Source organism: Eucyclogobius newberryi, unplaced genomic scaffold, assembly GCF_026437365.1.
Source record: "Eucyclogobius newberryi isolate DKJ021-1_F unplaced genomic scaffold, fEucNew1.0.hap1 SCAF_1, whole genome shotgun sequence".
Lineage (NCBI taxonomy): Eukaryota > Metazoa > Chordata > Actinopteri > Gobiiformes > Gobiidae > Eucyclogobius > Eucyclogobius newberryi.
The window spans coordinates 46,374,845-46,388,844 of record NW_027315723.1 but is presented as its reverse complement, the minus strand read 5'-3'; the positions used below and the strand labels follow the sequence as shown (position 1 = coordinate 46,388,844).

Genomic DNA, 14,000 nt, shown 5'->3' with positions numbered 1-14,000 from the left:
AGGACCTTTTTCTGTTTCTAAGGAGTTTACAATATTTTTTACAGTTTACAATGAAAGTAAAAATAATCTGAAGTTACATTTTTTTTTGTTTTCACTATGGTGACAGTAGCCCAATTACACAAAAGTCAGTGGTTGAATTCCGGCTCCCAACAGTACATAATGTTGTTGTGTCCTTTGGCAAGACACTTAAACCGTAGTGTGTGTGAAAATTGAACAATTTTTACCAAATTGTTTGAATTAAAGGTTTAAATATGGCATTTTTAGTTGAAGATCTATATATTTTAGTTGAAGATCTTATGGTCAGAGAACTATATCTTTTCAAATCAGGTATTTTTGATTAATTTCAACTCTATTACAAAACAAATCATTTGAAAGGATTTCTTTTTCACATAATAGGAGTATGACTTGAGTTGTGTTCTACCTCCATTCCACACTTGGCTGCTAGTGCGTTTGAATTTCTTTCTGCAATAAACGCTATCACTTTTACAAACTGGCTGAGTCCAAATTGCTTCATTTCGGCTGAATGTTAACAGGAGGTATTGCTATCTGTCCCTAATAATAATACGCTTGTAACCTTTTCCTCTGGCTCCTTGTCCCTGCTGGGTTTTTTTTTGCATGTTCAGCAAGAAACATACCAGCTGCTGGAGCTTTAGCGACTCACTGTTCAACTTCAGTCTATGAAAAGAACTACAAGAAAACATGACCATAAAGAACGCTAATTGTCAGCTGCTATGTTGAACTAACATTGTGTTCATTCAGGATTTTTTACATTGCAATTCTGTTGCTGCTACGACTCTAGTTTCAAGTGTTGCAGGTAGCATTAGCCAGCAATAATAAAAATTAAAAAGTGGAAAATAAACAATGTTGCTAGCAATAAACTAATCAACCACCACTGAGAATTAGTTACCGGTACTTGAAATGAAAGGGACTCCCTAAATGTTCAGAATTACGTTGCAGGGCGGGACTGGCGCTCCATCTTCAAAAGCCCTAATCCTAAACCTAATCCTTACCCTAAACGTACCGTAATTGTGAAATAATATAAACAAGCAATACAGTTTTTTTTTTTACTGTACACTTTGATAAAAACAAATTTAAATGTATTTTATCAAGAGAAAAATTATTAATGTTTAAATAGCACTAACATACTATTGACTTGTACTGATTGTACTGAGACTAAATGCAGATGTGCTTTTGTGTGTGTCGCCCCCTACAGGTGAGAAGCCGTACAAGTGCTCGTGGGAGGGCTGTGAGTGGAGGTTCGCCCGCAGTGATGAGCTGACCAGGCATTACCGCAAGCACACCGGCGCCAAGCCTTTCAAATGCAACCACTGTGACAGGTGAGCAACATTCTTCTGGTTTATTTTCTGTTCAAATAAAAGCTTAAGTGCTCATATGAGTGATAACCAGTTTAATTCCAGCTCTGACCATTATGTATCTGAGCACGACACTTCACACACCATGGTTAAGGGGTGTGAGAGTGATTGGCAAAGGTTTTTTTTTAAATAGTGAATATGACAAACTTATTTATTTTGAGTGATTACTATTACTACTACTACTCTTACTACTACTACTACAACTCAGATCCCACCCAATGGCCCCCCCACCTGACCCAGACAACCACACAACCCACATTCAGAAGCAGTCACACACACACAAACGTACTCACACACTCCAACAGAAGAAGCACCATATATATATATATATATATATATATATGTGAGTATAAAGTACTCCTGCTACTAAGTTAAGTGCAATTTAAGGTTTCCAATGGCAATAGAGCAACTATGACCTTGCAATTATATCAAATAACATTAAGAGCTGAACTCAAATGAATGACTGCATTACATGGCGGTCGCCCTTTGCTCCTCTTCTCATCGAATACATATAATGTTTTTGGATCTTTTTCAAAACCCCTGCTCTATTGTTACTGATAATGATAATAATAATAATAATCATACATTCCATCTTAACATCTGCATGAGCCCCGCCTCCCTCTCTTCGAAATATTCTAAATGGCACATAAAAATGTATATAAATATTCACACATTTGTATAAATTTTCATGTTTCCAATTACAATTCAAACAGCAATCGTGTTTTGTGCTTTTGTATTTTGTCACTACTACTTCTACTACTACTACAACTACAACCCCCACTACTACTCCTACTGCCTCTTCTTCTAAAATAATACCTCCACATCTCCCGTGCTTGTGTATGTACACAAGCACTCTCTCCCACCTCCGTTTCCCATCCTTTAAAGTGCAACCACTGACAGCTCTGTCAAAACACATCCCTTACCTTTAACTTTTTTTTCATTCTGCTTTCCTAAACCTATTTGATGCTTTTCACAGTCGCAAACCTCTTTTAACCATTGTTTTGTATATATTTTACAAAAGCAAAACTATGCAGCAAACATGGCCCGTCTGCACTTGGTACTGACCCAATTTTGGCATTGCTGGCAGGATTACAAATGTCTCCAACCTGTTGCGGCACACTTTTATTTGGAAATGGGAAAAGGGGTGCACGCTGTCCCCATCCGAGGTCCCATGCAGCATATTAATAGTGTTTTGTGGAATCTTAAAGCCCTGGCCTTGATTTGCAAGCAGCCTCTTTGCATCAGAAGAAGCGCAGTAACAAGAGTGCACAATCCGCTGAGGCCGACCCTCATCGCTCCTGTGGAATGTTAAGTTTGGGGAGGCCATTTTAGACAGGCTTTAGAGTTTTGCAGACTTATTTGCAAAACTATTGCTAACTTTGAGTATCCGCTAATCAGCTCAATACATAACTGTTCTGCTGATTTGAAAATGTATTTGACATTAAACCCTACCTCATGCCATCCACAGTTGCCTGGGCACTGAGCACAACCGGGTCTGTCTGTGCAGAGTTTGCTTGTTTCTCCCCATGTTGTGCAGGGTTTACTCCGTTTCCCCCATCAACCCAAAACATCCACAATAAATACCAAGCTGAGCCTAAGATCTGGAGTTGGGTTGACTAGCGCTGTACGCCAGCTGTTCAATACTCCTGACAGTTTGCCCCAGCGGCATTGAAGGATGGGTCAAATGCAAATAAGAATGAATTTCCCTCACAAAGGATTAGTATAGTACACCTTACATGTGAATGCACTTTTGAACACAAGTCAAAAAAGGAGGAAAAGGTTTGCAAATCTTTCTGCAATTTTCTCTAATGTGTGAGAATGGTTTGTCCCTTTTCCCAAAACCCACTGTTCCGGATTCCTTAAAACGACAGAGCTTCATTCATTAGCCAAGTCTCACTAAAATAAATCAACAATCAATGAACACAAAGCGGAAAGGGAGTTACAGATAGATAATCACTGGCATCATATAAAATATGAAAAATGTAGTTATTATCACTTAGTATATGCTAATATTTGTTAAAGTAACATTACAATACATTATCACTAAGAACATTGCTTTTCCTAATTGTAATGATAGCTGAAATGTGTGAAATCTGTTTTGTGTTAAAATGCATTAAAACTCTACTTTAAAAGCATTACCTTGATGTATCATTATTTTCAAACTGATCAAAATATATGTGCACATAAACTTAAATATAAACCATGTATTAAAAATAAAAATATATTGGTAAAAATAAATAAATGAATAATAGATTAAAAAAGCTTTTTTTTAACTTAGGTATAAAAAAAATGCACAAGAACCAATCTGTTTCAATACCTCAGTCAGTATTGCTATATTGATATTTTGGTATTGATTGCCCATCACTTAAATACAGATGCTAAACCTATTGCACCACTGCTGCCTCATCATTGCAGAAGATTGCGGCTTGAAATGGAATTTGACAAAAAAAAAAAAAAGAAATCCAAATTAAACTCAGCATGGTACACAATACTACAGAAAATTCACAAAAGTAAAGTTGTGGTATTCACCTCTTCCTCTAACCTCCCGTTGGAAGCAAACACTGATATAGCTTTGGGCATTCCTATGATCCTGAATGCCTCGCAGTGATTGCACAGCCCATCCCTTAAACCTGGATAATTCCTGTCTCATCCTCCCTGACCTGTCCTCCCAACGTCCTTCAACTTCATATTGGCTTTAGATCTCCACAAACTTCTCCCTTCCTTCTTCCAATCCTCTCCTGTTTACCTTTTAATTACACTCCGTAGCTAATGCCGCTACCTTCATCCCATTACTAAGGTTGATTTGGTCTAATTTGTCTTATTAATTCTCTGGTATTTTAATTAGCAAGGGCCAAAAACCATCAAGCATCCAGTGACTGCTATTGACTTTTAAAAAATCTTTAGCTGTGTTTTAATTACCGCTGCCTGCTCCACGCCTGCTTCAGGGACCTCACGGCAATATCTCGCGCTGTGTTCAGGGACCCAGGTGGCATTTTGGAGAGACAATATTTTCCAGTGTCTACGCTGCATTTAATTTTACCCATAATAAAAGTGACAACGTACAATATGTTCTGCGAGCTACAATAGCAAGCTACGTTTCAATCAATCAGATGTGACATTTGAAAAAGCGGTCCTTTTTATCCAGACCAGATGGTGATAGGCCTGTCTATTCTTATGGCTTGTTTTACTGAATATTTTTATATATGTAAATACATAGTATAAACTTTAAAGCGTTGATATGTGAAGTTAATGGACTGGAGACTCTGGAATTGTCAATTTCCATGGACCATGCTTCTTTTTTTAATGAAACAAAATCATAAAATAATCGTTAACGCTTTTTTTATGTTTCTTACTAAACTATTTATATAAGCACTAGTTATAAATGTTAATAAGCCATTAACCAAAAGTGTTTTAACAAACCATGTACAGTGTTTGTAAAAGCCTCTATAGTGGTGATAGATAACTATGCTTATTAACATCTTATAATAGTTATGATATTTTTTTAAAGCGTTATCATAAACATAAAAAAAGCAACATAAAAATTTGGCAAATCAATGAAATGTTATACTTGGCTTATAATTGGCTTATGCTGCATTATTGTGTCTCAGAAACTAGGGCTCGAACACAAACTCAAGTCTGAATTTCTCATAATCTTGTGCGGAAGTGTTGGATTTGTTGGACGTGTAGGTCACGGTGACAGCATGGAACCTGAGAGGGATTATGTTTAATATTACACACTGAGAGTTCTACTTTGCAAATTAAACATTCATCATTCATCAGCAATTTGCCAAGAAGAAACAGACTTTTTTCATGTCTTCCCAAAGAATCAAAAAAGATAATTAAGGTACACCTATGAAAACGTTTTATCGTTATTGTGGCATGAACACATTGATGTTGGGACGTCGAATGATTACATACATATTGTTTTTTCCAAGAGCACACACATTTAGCATTATTTGCTTATGATAGTTCTAGAAAATACATTTTGCCCTATTTCATATTGCAGTCAAATGGTACAATAGATAAATACTTAAAATTGCCAAACATTGTATAATTAACATTGCATTTCAAGCATTGACAGAGTAACGTATATGTAAATTGCCTGAATAATTAGTTGGCCAAATTATATAAATGAAATGCTGTCTGTCACTTTCACATCATCTCACAAGATTGACAATGCACTCAAAGCATTACACTGGCAATGCGCATGGTCATTTTCATTTATGTGACACTGCTGTTAATGCATGATTTATGACGCTAAATTAATACATTTTCAATTTGGTCTTCTCTAATGACAAAATTGTTGAAAATAGTCATCATTACCAACCCATTTACGCTTAATGTCTTCTTATTTCCTGTGCCACTTTGTAGAGATAAAAAATGTCCCACCTCTCCATATGGACATGCACCCAAGACAGATTGACTCCCCTTTAATTCCCCATTTAAGTCAGCGGCCATTATTGAATTTGCGCCTGTTTGAATGATGTACGTTCTTTGTTACGCTCAGACAAAAAGAGGAGTCCCAGGTCACCCGAGGTACTTTGAAAAACCTTGGTCATTGTTGGCCCATTTCAGACGTGTCATCTTAATATGGGGCCCCAGCTGGACCGACTGTAAATACTGTACCTCGGAACACTGCCCGTTAATATATTTTATTCAGGCTTTGTCAACATGGGCTGAAATTATGATGATAAAACACTATATTTTCATCATAAAAAATAAGGCGTTTATTTTTAAATCAGATTTATTAACTTTTTTAGATGTCAAAACTCAAAAATCAATGAACAATCGAGTTTTGAACTTGTGAGAGAACGTCTTTGAAACAGTGCAATAGGACAATGATATTTTGACAAATTATGTCTAATTGGCATTAAAAAGTAGTCGCATTTTGATCATGGTAATAGTTCTCTGGACTATTCACATAAAAGACATGTGAAAATGTGAAAAGACTTTTTATAATGAAGACAGTGGTATCATTCAATTTAAATGTCAAAAAGAATACACAATTTCAGATTTTCATTTATAACACACTTTGGTCATAAATATGTTCCATCTAAAAACCTATAGTTACCATAATGTTGACCCTGAAAGCCCTAGTACAAAACATTTTAGCTGAAACATACACTAAAATGAAAACATGTTTGTCATATCTGGTGTTTTTATTGCACTGTATAACTTAGGTATTGTGAGTGGACTCCCCAAACCTGACTCATACTGGAGGGGCCAGCGGCTTGTTTCCATATGGTTCCTTTAGCTATATTATTCCTCTGTACGGCATAAAGTGGCCAATGCCTGATGTCGGACGGGAGGAAAAGCAGGTGCCACAGTGAGAGCTAAAGTTCAAACTGTTGTGTCCGACACGTCACCCACATTGTCCTGTATGGATCTAGTGTGTGCGTGAGTCATTGATGGTGGTAAGAATGGCTGCCTCACAGGGCAGCTGTGGCTACAGTATAGCTCACCATCACAGAGTGACTGAATAATGCAGTGTAAACCGTCTAGGAGTGTACAAAAAAGCACACAATACTGTAAATCCAATGCATTATTATTAGTATTATTGTTATTTTAAAGCATATCTCAAGAAATATGGTTTTATATCTTATCTGATCTTATCTTATCTTTAACTTTCTATTTGCATGGAATCATGCAGGTAACTTTCCACCTTCAGAAAGTTCCCACTGTTGCTTTGAAAAATCTCAACATTCAAAATAAATTATTGTTATGAATTTAATTTCTGTAAAAAATAATCATTTACTAGTCTCTTACTGAAATAATCACTAACTAGCTGATAACTGAAAATGATAATACAACAGTGCAATGTTGTATAAAATAAATCCAAAACTAGCTTTTTAAATTTAGGCAAATCTTGACTAAAATCAAATTCATTTATTGTCAAAATGAACACTGATTGGGCTTATCCCCTTTGGCCAATATCGTTGTAAAAAAAAAAAAGCAACCCAGAGTCCCAGCTCCTCGCTGTGACAACGAAGAAGAGAAAGACGGATGATCCTGACGAGGGGGGGGTGAACGGGGGACCAGGGGGAGTTAAGGAGTGCCAGCTGCTGTCATGCCCCCGAGTCGTGAGTCATATTTTGCCATCTGTCTCCAGTAGAGAAAAAAAAAACTTGTATACATGCAGGTGTGACAGTAAGACAGCTGATGTGTGGTAGCGGGTTAAGTTGACTGCTTGGGCCACCCTCCTTCTCCTCACTCTCAGGGCCAAAAACACTGTCCAGATTCTCAACGGAGGTCTTGTCAAAAAATAAACAAAAAAGAAAATAACAGTTAACAGCTGTGATGTGAAGTTCGACTTGCCGTGGCAAGTAAACAGTCTAGTGTTGAGATGTAAAGGATTGGCCAATATTAATGTCATTGTGAATATGCATGGAACCAGAGCCATTTTCTGGTGTTCCAGCGGTCTCCCATCCAAGTACTAACCAGGTTCTGTCCTGCTCAGCTTCTGAGAGCTGACAAAAAATACAATAAATATAAATAATTAATTATTATGTTTGAATAATTAGACCTGGGTCTGGATTTATTATGACTTATAAAAAAAAGGTTCTGTCTTGTAAACATAATATCCAACAACGAGTAGTCGTTTATTAGAAATGACCAAACTATTATCTTCTAAAAACATTTGCAAAGAAACAGCTAAACAGAAAAATAAGTTGATGTTGAATTATTGATTTGGTAACAAAAAAATAAAGACTTGAAAATATTCAATATACACAGTGAAATAGTCAAAACACCATTTCCATTTGTAAACTGTGATTCCTCACCAGAAAAAGCACAGTCAACCAGTGCTCCACCGAAAAACCCAAAGTAAATCTGCTGCTCAATGTTGCCTTTTATTTAAGGGGAACCCGGGCAGATTGCTTGTCGTTAAGAGCATTAGCAAATTAGCATTAAAACAAGGCTAATGATGTGTAGCCGCTGCGGGCCCTGCGTGCTTAAAGTGACGGGGACAATGGCACCCGCCGGCTTTTGGGTTTACGGAAACAATCCCATCTAACTCACCCAGACATGTTTAACGGCCTCATTACCATTTTATGCTGTCATTTGAAGCAGCTGATAACAGATTTACATGTCTTCTGTCGACAAATGATCGCTCGAGTGCCAAATTAAAACAATACGATTGAACGTTTTTTTAAGAAAGAAGTGGTTGATGCATAGGGATGGTTTAAATGCAACATATTTATAAGTGGTTTTATTTCTGTGGCTGAAAGTTAACTAGGGAGTTGTAAATGCTGATTATTTGCTAGTTAATGCTTTACGACTTCATAAAACTGATCAAGTTTGCGGACGACACCACCCTCGGGCTCATCTCGGACGGGGATGAGTCTGTCTACAGGAGGGAGGTGGTCCGGCTGGTGTCCTGGTGCAGCGGGAACAACCTGGAGCTCAACGCCCAGAAGACAATGGAGATGATTCAATTCAATACAATTTATTTTTGTAATGCCCAAAATCACAACAGTAGTTGCCTCGAGGGGCGATGAAAAAACAGATGTTCATAAGGAGATGCTCCTTAGACCCTCCTTCTCGGCCAGGAAAAACTACCAAACCTCTTTGGGAAAAAGTAGAAACCTGGAGGAGTTTCACAGTGAAGGAGTGATGCGACTCCCTCAGATCAGATGATTGTGGACTTCAGGAAAGTCACAGCCCCCCAGCCCTCCCTCGCCCAAACAGACTCCCCCATCACCGCCGTAGACTCCTTCCGCTTCCTCTGCACCACCATCACCCAGTACCATCAGCTCCCTCATCAAGAAGGCCTAGCAGAGGATGTACTTTCTGCGGAAGCTGAGGAAATCAAAGCTGCCAGCGGAGATGATGCTGCAGTCCATCCTCACCTCCTCCATCACAAGAAAACAAATGTTGTCTATTCTTGTGATTTTTTTTTTTTTAACAGTATCGACACAAGCTTTGATTTGTTTCAGATTGTTTTATACTTTTGACAACCTTAGTAGCATTATACATAGGAGGGATCATCAAAAGTTAAACAGGAGGTCTAGAGAAAGAGGAGATTCCAATCAATTGATTTACTTTTCTTGTGAATTTTATGTAAATATTTGTGTTTGCTCAAAGCCACCACTTGAACTCAACCCCCCCCCCAAAAAAAAAACTCAAACCAAACAGTAATTTCGACCTTTCATACTTTTCTGTCCAGTTTAAAAATATAGTGGAGTTAATAGTAGAATGTAACGTTGAAAAATAGAAGTAAAAAAAAGAGTAAAAGTATCCATTGTATAAAAAAGAAAAAAAAAAGCCTACAGGTTTTTTTTTTTTGGTCTTTTCACCACTGAATATACAGTAAATATAAATAAAAATCTCTACTTTTACGATTTAGTTTTCCTTATATTACATTACCGTAAAAAATTGACTAAGTCGCTACTTTGTCCACATGCTTTCAACACTACCGCCTATACAACGATACGGCTGATTTATAGATTTTTACGGGCTAACGGCCTCTAGGGGCACTCTATCAGGAAGCTCTCTCTCTTCACTCGCTAAGTACATGTGCAGGAGCAGAGCCAAACCTGAAGACACAAACAGACAGGTAAATCAGCTCACACAGAGAAGTCAAGGACAAAGGGGACAGTAGGTGCTCAGACGTGTTCTCTGTATGTTGAGATTCAAAATGCTGTGTTTTAATTACAATCTGACTCATTTTCTCTGAGAAATGAGTCTAATGAGGAACTGAATTTAGACACATCGAAATGTAAAGTTACGGCCCACAAAACCTCTGGGTAAAAAGACAACCCCTTGCATCACTTCCGTATACCATCTTTCTGTCTAAATATCTCATGTTACAACGTGGGCACCTGCGGCTTATAAACAGGTGCGGCCTATAGTATGTACTTTTTTTTTCTTCGTAAATTCCGTTGGTGCAGCTTATATTCATAAAACCATTAGTCATTCCCTATCCAAAGCCATTGCCATGCTTAGGTTTCCTCTATGTACTAGTATTGCTGTACGTAAGCACCATTGAAGAGCTAACATTTTGTCAATTTAATGCAATCATCACAAACATTATGCAACATCTCCATAACATTTATTTGATTCACAAGTATAGCTACACACCACCCATCCTTCAAGCACTTTCCATTCAGCTAATCTTTTTTTTTTTTTTTGACACATGTTTTTTGCTACTCCCCTCCCTTTTTTGCCCAAACACATCCATCTGGAAGCACTCTGGCCATTCACGCTGCAGCTGAAGCCATTAGCAACGGCTGGAAATTGCTGATTATAAAATTGTTACACATATTTTAATTACGTGTGCATTAGCGGTTCAGCACTCCAGCGTGTAGCATCACCGACGACTTGGTTTTTCCTGCCATGCTAACAAGCTATTTTTCTCCTCTTGCTTGATGTGTTGCAGGTGTTTTTCGAGGTCAGATCACTTGGCGTTACACATGAAGAGGCACATCTGAGGAGTCGGGAGAGAGACGGTCAGAATAAGCGGGAAGGAAAAACAAAACTTGCATCAAACTTGGAAAAACTTGGAGAAATGGATTCGAGATTAAAGACAATGAACCAAACTTGTAACTTTTGGGTTTCAAATGGACATGATCTTGGAATAGTCTTTTTCTTGGACCACCAAAACATCTGGTCCCAACTTGTGGATCACTTGGCAGCTCTGAATACTTTAATTATTTGCCAATGGACTTTTTTTCAAGCCTTCATTGCGCAAACCTCTCTCACCAAACTTTGTAAATTTAGCTCACGAGTTGCTGATATTGCATTATTCATTCATCTTAAGCCCCCTTGAGACTTGGCAGAGTGGTTAGCCTAAATGTTCAAGTTTAAAATTGGCTCAAAGAGTTCTTATTCCCATTATGAGGTTGTTATTGGATCAAATTTACAGTTGATGTACTTGAACGCTGTCACATTTTCTGTATTTCCTGTCTTTTTCAATATGAATAATAATTTTGATATTGGCTAGTTATAACCAATCCAAAAGTAGGTACTATTGACATCAAAAGTTAGTACAAAAGTCTGACAAGTTGGTGTTTTAATACCACATTGTCAAAATTTGCCAAAAACAAATGAAGCTGAATCAAATGTAAGGTCTTAAGGGGACCATACGTGTAAGAAACTAGCCATGACCCCAAACAAGAATGCTAACATTTACCTGTTTTCTAGTGTAGTCTTACATTGGAATAATCATAATTCAACATCGTTTCATCTCGATATTCATAAACCCTTCTTCACTGAGGCATCAATTTGAAAAGACACTGGATTTCCCCCTGAAGACTTGGGGCTTGATGCAAAGAACGTGAAGACATTTTGGATCACATCTGGGGGAGCTAGCATTGCTTTGGGACCATCCATACTAGAGCTAGATGACGCAAACTATTACAACTCTGGGACTCCATCTCCTAGATAGAATATCAGTATAGTGATTCAAAATGGCTACCAAGGGCCGTTTTCCTTTGGTATTTTGATCTTCTGCCAGAAACTGTTGCACAATTGACTTCTATTTTTTTCTATGAGTTGTCTTGACGCAGCGAAAACACGAGGGGGATCCACCGAAAGTCGTAATCAAAGCGTGGACAGCCAACAATGCACAAGTCGTCGGAAGCAGCTAGCTGACTGCGAATTAGCACATTACACGATGTATGTAAAGCCTATATTGTTTGAAGGAAAAAATAGTTTGTTCAAAAAAAGATGATTTTGAAGAACTAGGAAAAGGATTCAGCCAAAAACACAAGTGTCTACTAATAATGCCGGTAATGATCTCTTTGGACTTGAGAGTAATTGGCATAACTTAGCGACTGGTTTTAACAAAGTTTGTCCCATTCGCAACGCCATTGAGAGAACACTTCCAATTTTGCAGCTCAAGAATCCAGACTAAATCGGGCCTATGCACTTCTGAGGACATTCTTGCAGACTTCTTCCAAGCCTAGAACCAGGCACGGTCACAACATGCATTCAGTCATTTGGAATGTTATGAGAAAATCAATGTGAATTTACGATTGTGTGTAAGAGTTAGGAACGTTCTAAAAGGGTTTTGTGCGGATCAGCAGGTGGCATAGGTCTTCAAGAAAAGATCATTGTGGATGTCAATTGAAGCAGTCAACGTTTGTGGTTGGAGTTACGCTAGCTTGTTTGCAAATCATCACAAGTTAGCATATTGAAACAAGCTAGCATTTTGGGACATTTATTTTGCCAAAATTTGCTGTATTGGATATTTCGAGACTTTCTGAAAAGTCTCATCAAACTAAACACCAAACCGGTATTTTTTTGGTGGAAATAACTAACCTAGAACCGTTTTCATGACACAATACATTTAGTTAACGTGACAACAAATTTGATTTAATTTCAAAGTGGTAGAAATTCAATTAAAAGCATTGTTCTACTCATAGTTGGCTTCCACATTTTTTTCCCTCTAACTTTGTGACCTATTGAAAAAGTAAACAGCATAACTTAGGCTTTCTATGCCCTACGAGGTAACCTACGCAGTTAATGCTTGGGTAGATATAAAGGAACATCCGACAGTCTGAGAGAACTGCCAACCTCAAATGATCTCATCTGCTTGTCATTCCTTGCCACATTTGACTTAAGATTTTCCAGATGAAAATGTTAAGTGCTCACAAATCAACCTGGCAGCTTGGCGATGCGTAATAAAACATGACTGAGAACAAAAAGGTTGGGATTAACTTTGGGTTTGTAATATCAGTGGAAGCAGTTTTTTGGCAATGTGTTCATTTCAGTTTTGAATGCAACATTGCTGTATCTTACCGGTGATATGGAAGTGCGTAGTGCATATCAATTGTTGCTTCATTGTGAACTTTTTAACACGCTTTCAAGCCAGAGTCCCTTGCGAAACGTAATACGAGTTATATGGATTTCAATATCTGCTCATCTTCAAGGCCTATTCAAAATTTGATATTCATAAAACGTCCTTTTTTGGATGGAATGTCTGACTTGGGATTATGTGTCCCTACTTTCTCTCTTTAAGGAAGATTCAATGATGTAGTAACTTATGGGTTTGAATAGTATCAGCAAGTTCTCGTCCCAAGGTGTAGGATGGCAAAGTGGTCAAAGATGACACATATAAATCTGGCTGCACTGATGTAAATATTTTATCCAACTGCTAAAATAATAATTAGAATTTTATTTAATTGGAATATTATTTATTATATTATTTAATACATTAAGTAATACATTATCATTATTATTGTTATTATTATTATTTAATAGATTAATTAAATGTAATATATTTAATAATTAAGTAATTCAAGCCTAAAATATATAGCAATAGCAATAGCTTACAAGGCTGGATAGCAAACAACTGATTTTCCCAAGTTACAATATATGAATCCTTTCAACTTTATTTACTTATTTATTTATTTATTTATTTATTCATTTTCGACAATTGAAACACCTTATCTTAACCTTTATAGACCTACATGTCCACAGCAAAAGAGCAGTTTAAATGTTGCTATGTTACATCTTGGGAGAGAGAATTTGTCTAAGTTTAACGGCAGCTCTATTTTCTCTTTTTGAACAGGATTTGGTTTCCCTGTTCTTTTGAATGTGTGGGAATGTGCTCATTTCTGTGTATTTCTGTCACACTATTTCAACGCGACTTCTGGACTGAAACGGCAAATGTCTTTTGAACTGTCA

At 37.3% G+C, this 14,000-nt stretch overlaps 1 protein-coding gene across 1 annotated transcript in view; it reads left to right on the top strand.

Moving 5' to 3' along the window:
- LOC140361469 (Krueppel-like factor 7) overlaps positions 1–13,508 on the top strand; it is a 75,079-nt gene extending 61,571 nt beyond the window's left edge. Inside the window, exons 3-4 of the mRNA XM_072447182.1 lie at positions 1,214–1,337; positions 10,750–13,508. Of these exons, the coding sequence (XP_072303283.1) occupies positions 1,214–1,337; positions 10,750–10,801 (176 nt within the window). The 3' untranslated portion in view covers positions 10,802–13,508. The remainder of the gene's footprint in view (positions 1–1,213; positions 1,338–10,749) is intronic.
- Positions 13,509–14,000: the final 492 nt, after the last annotated feature.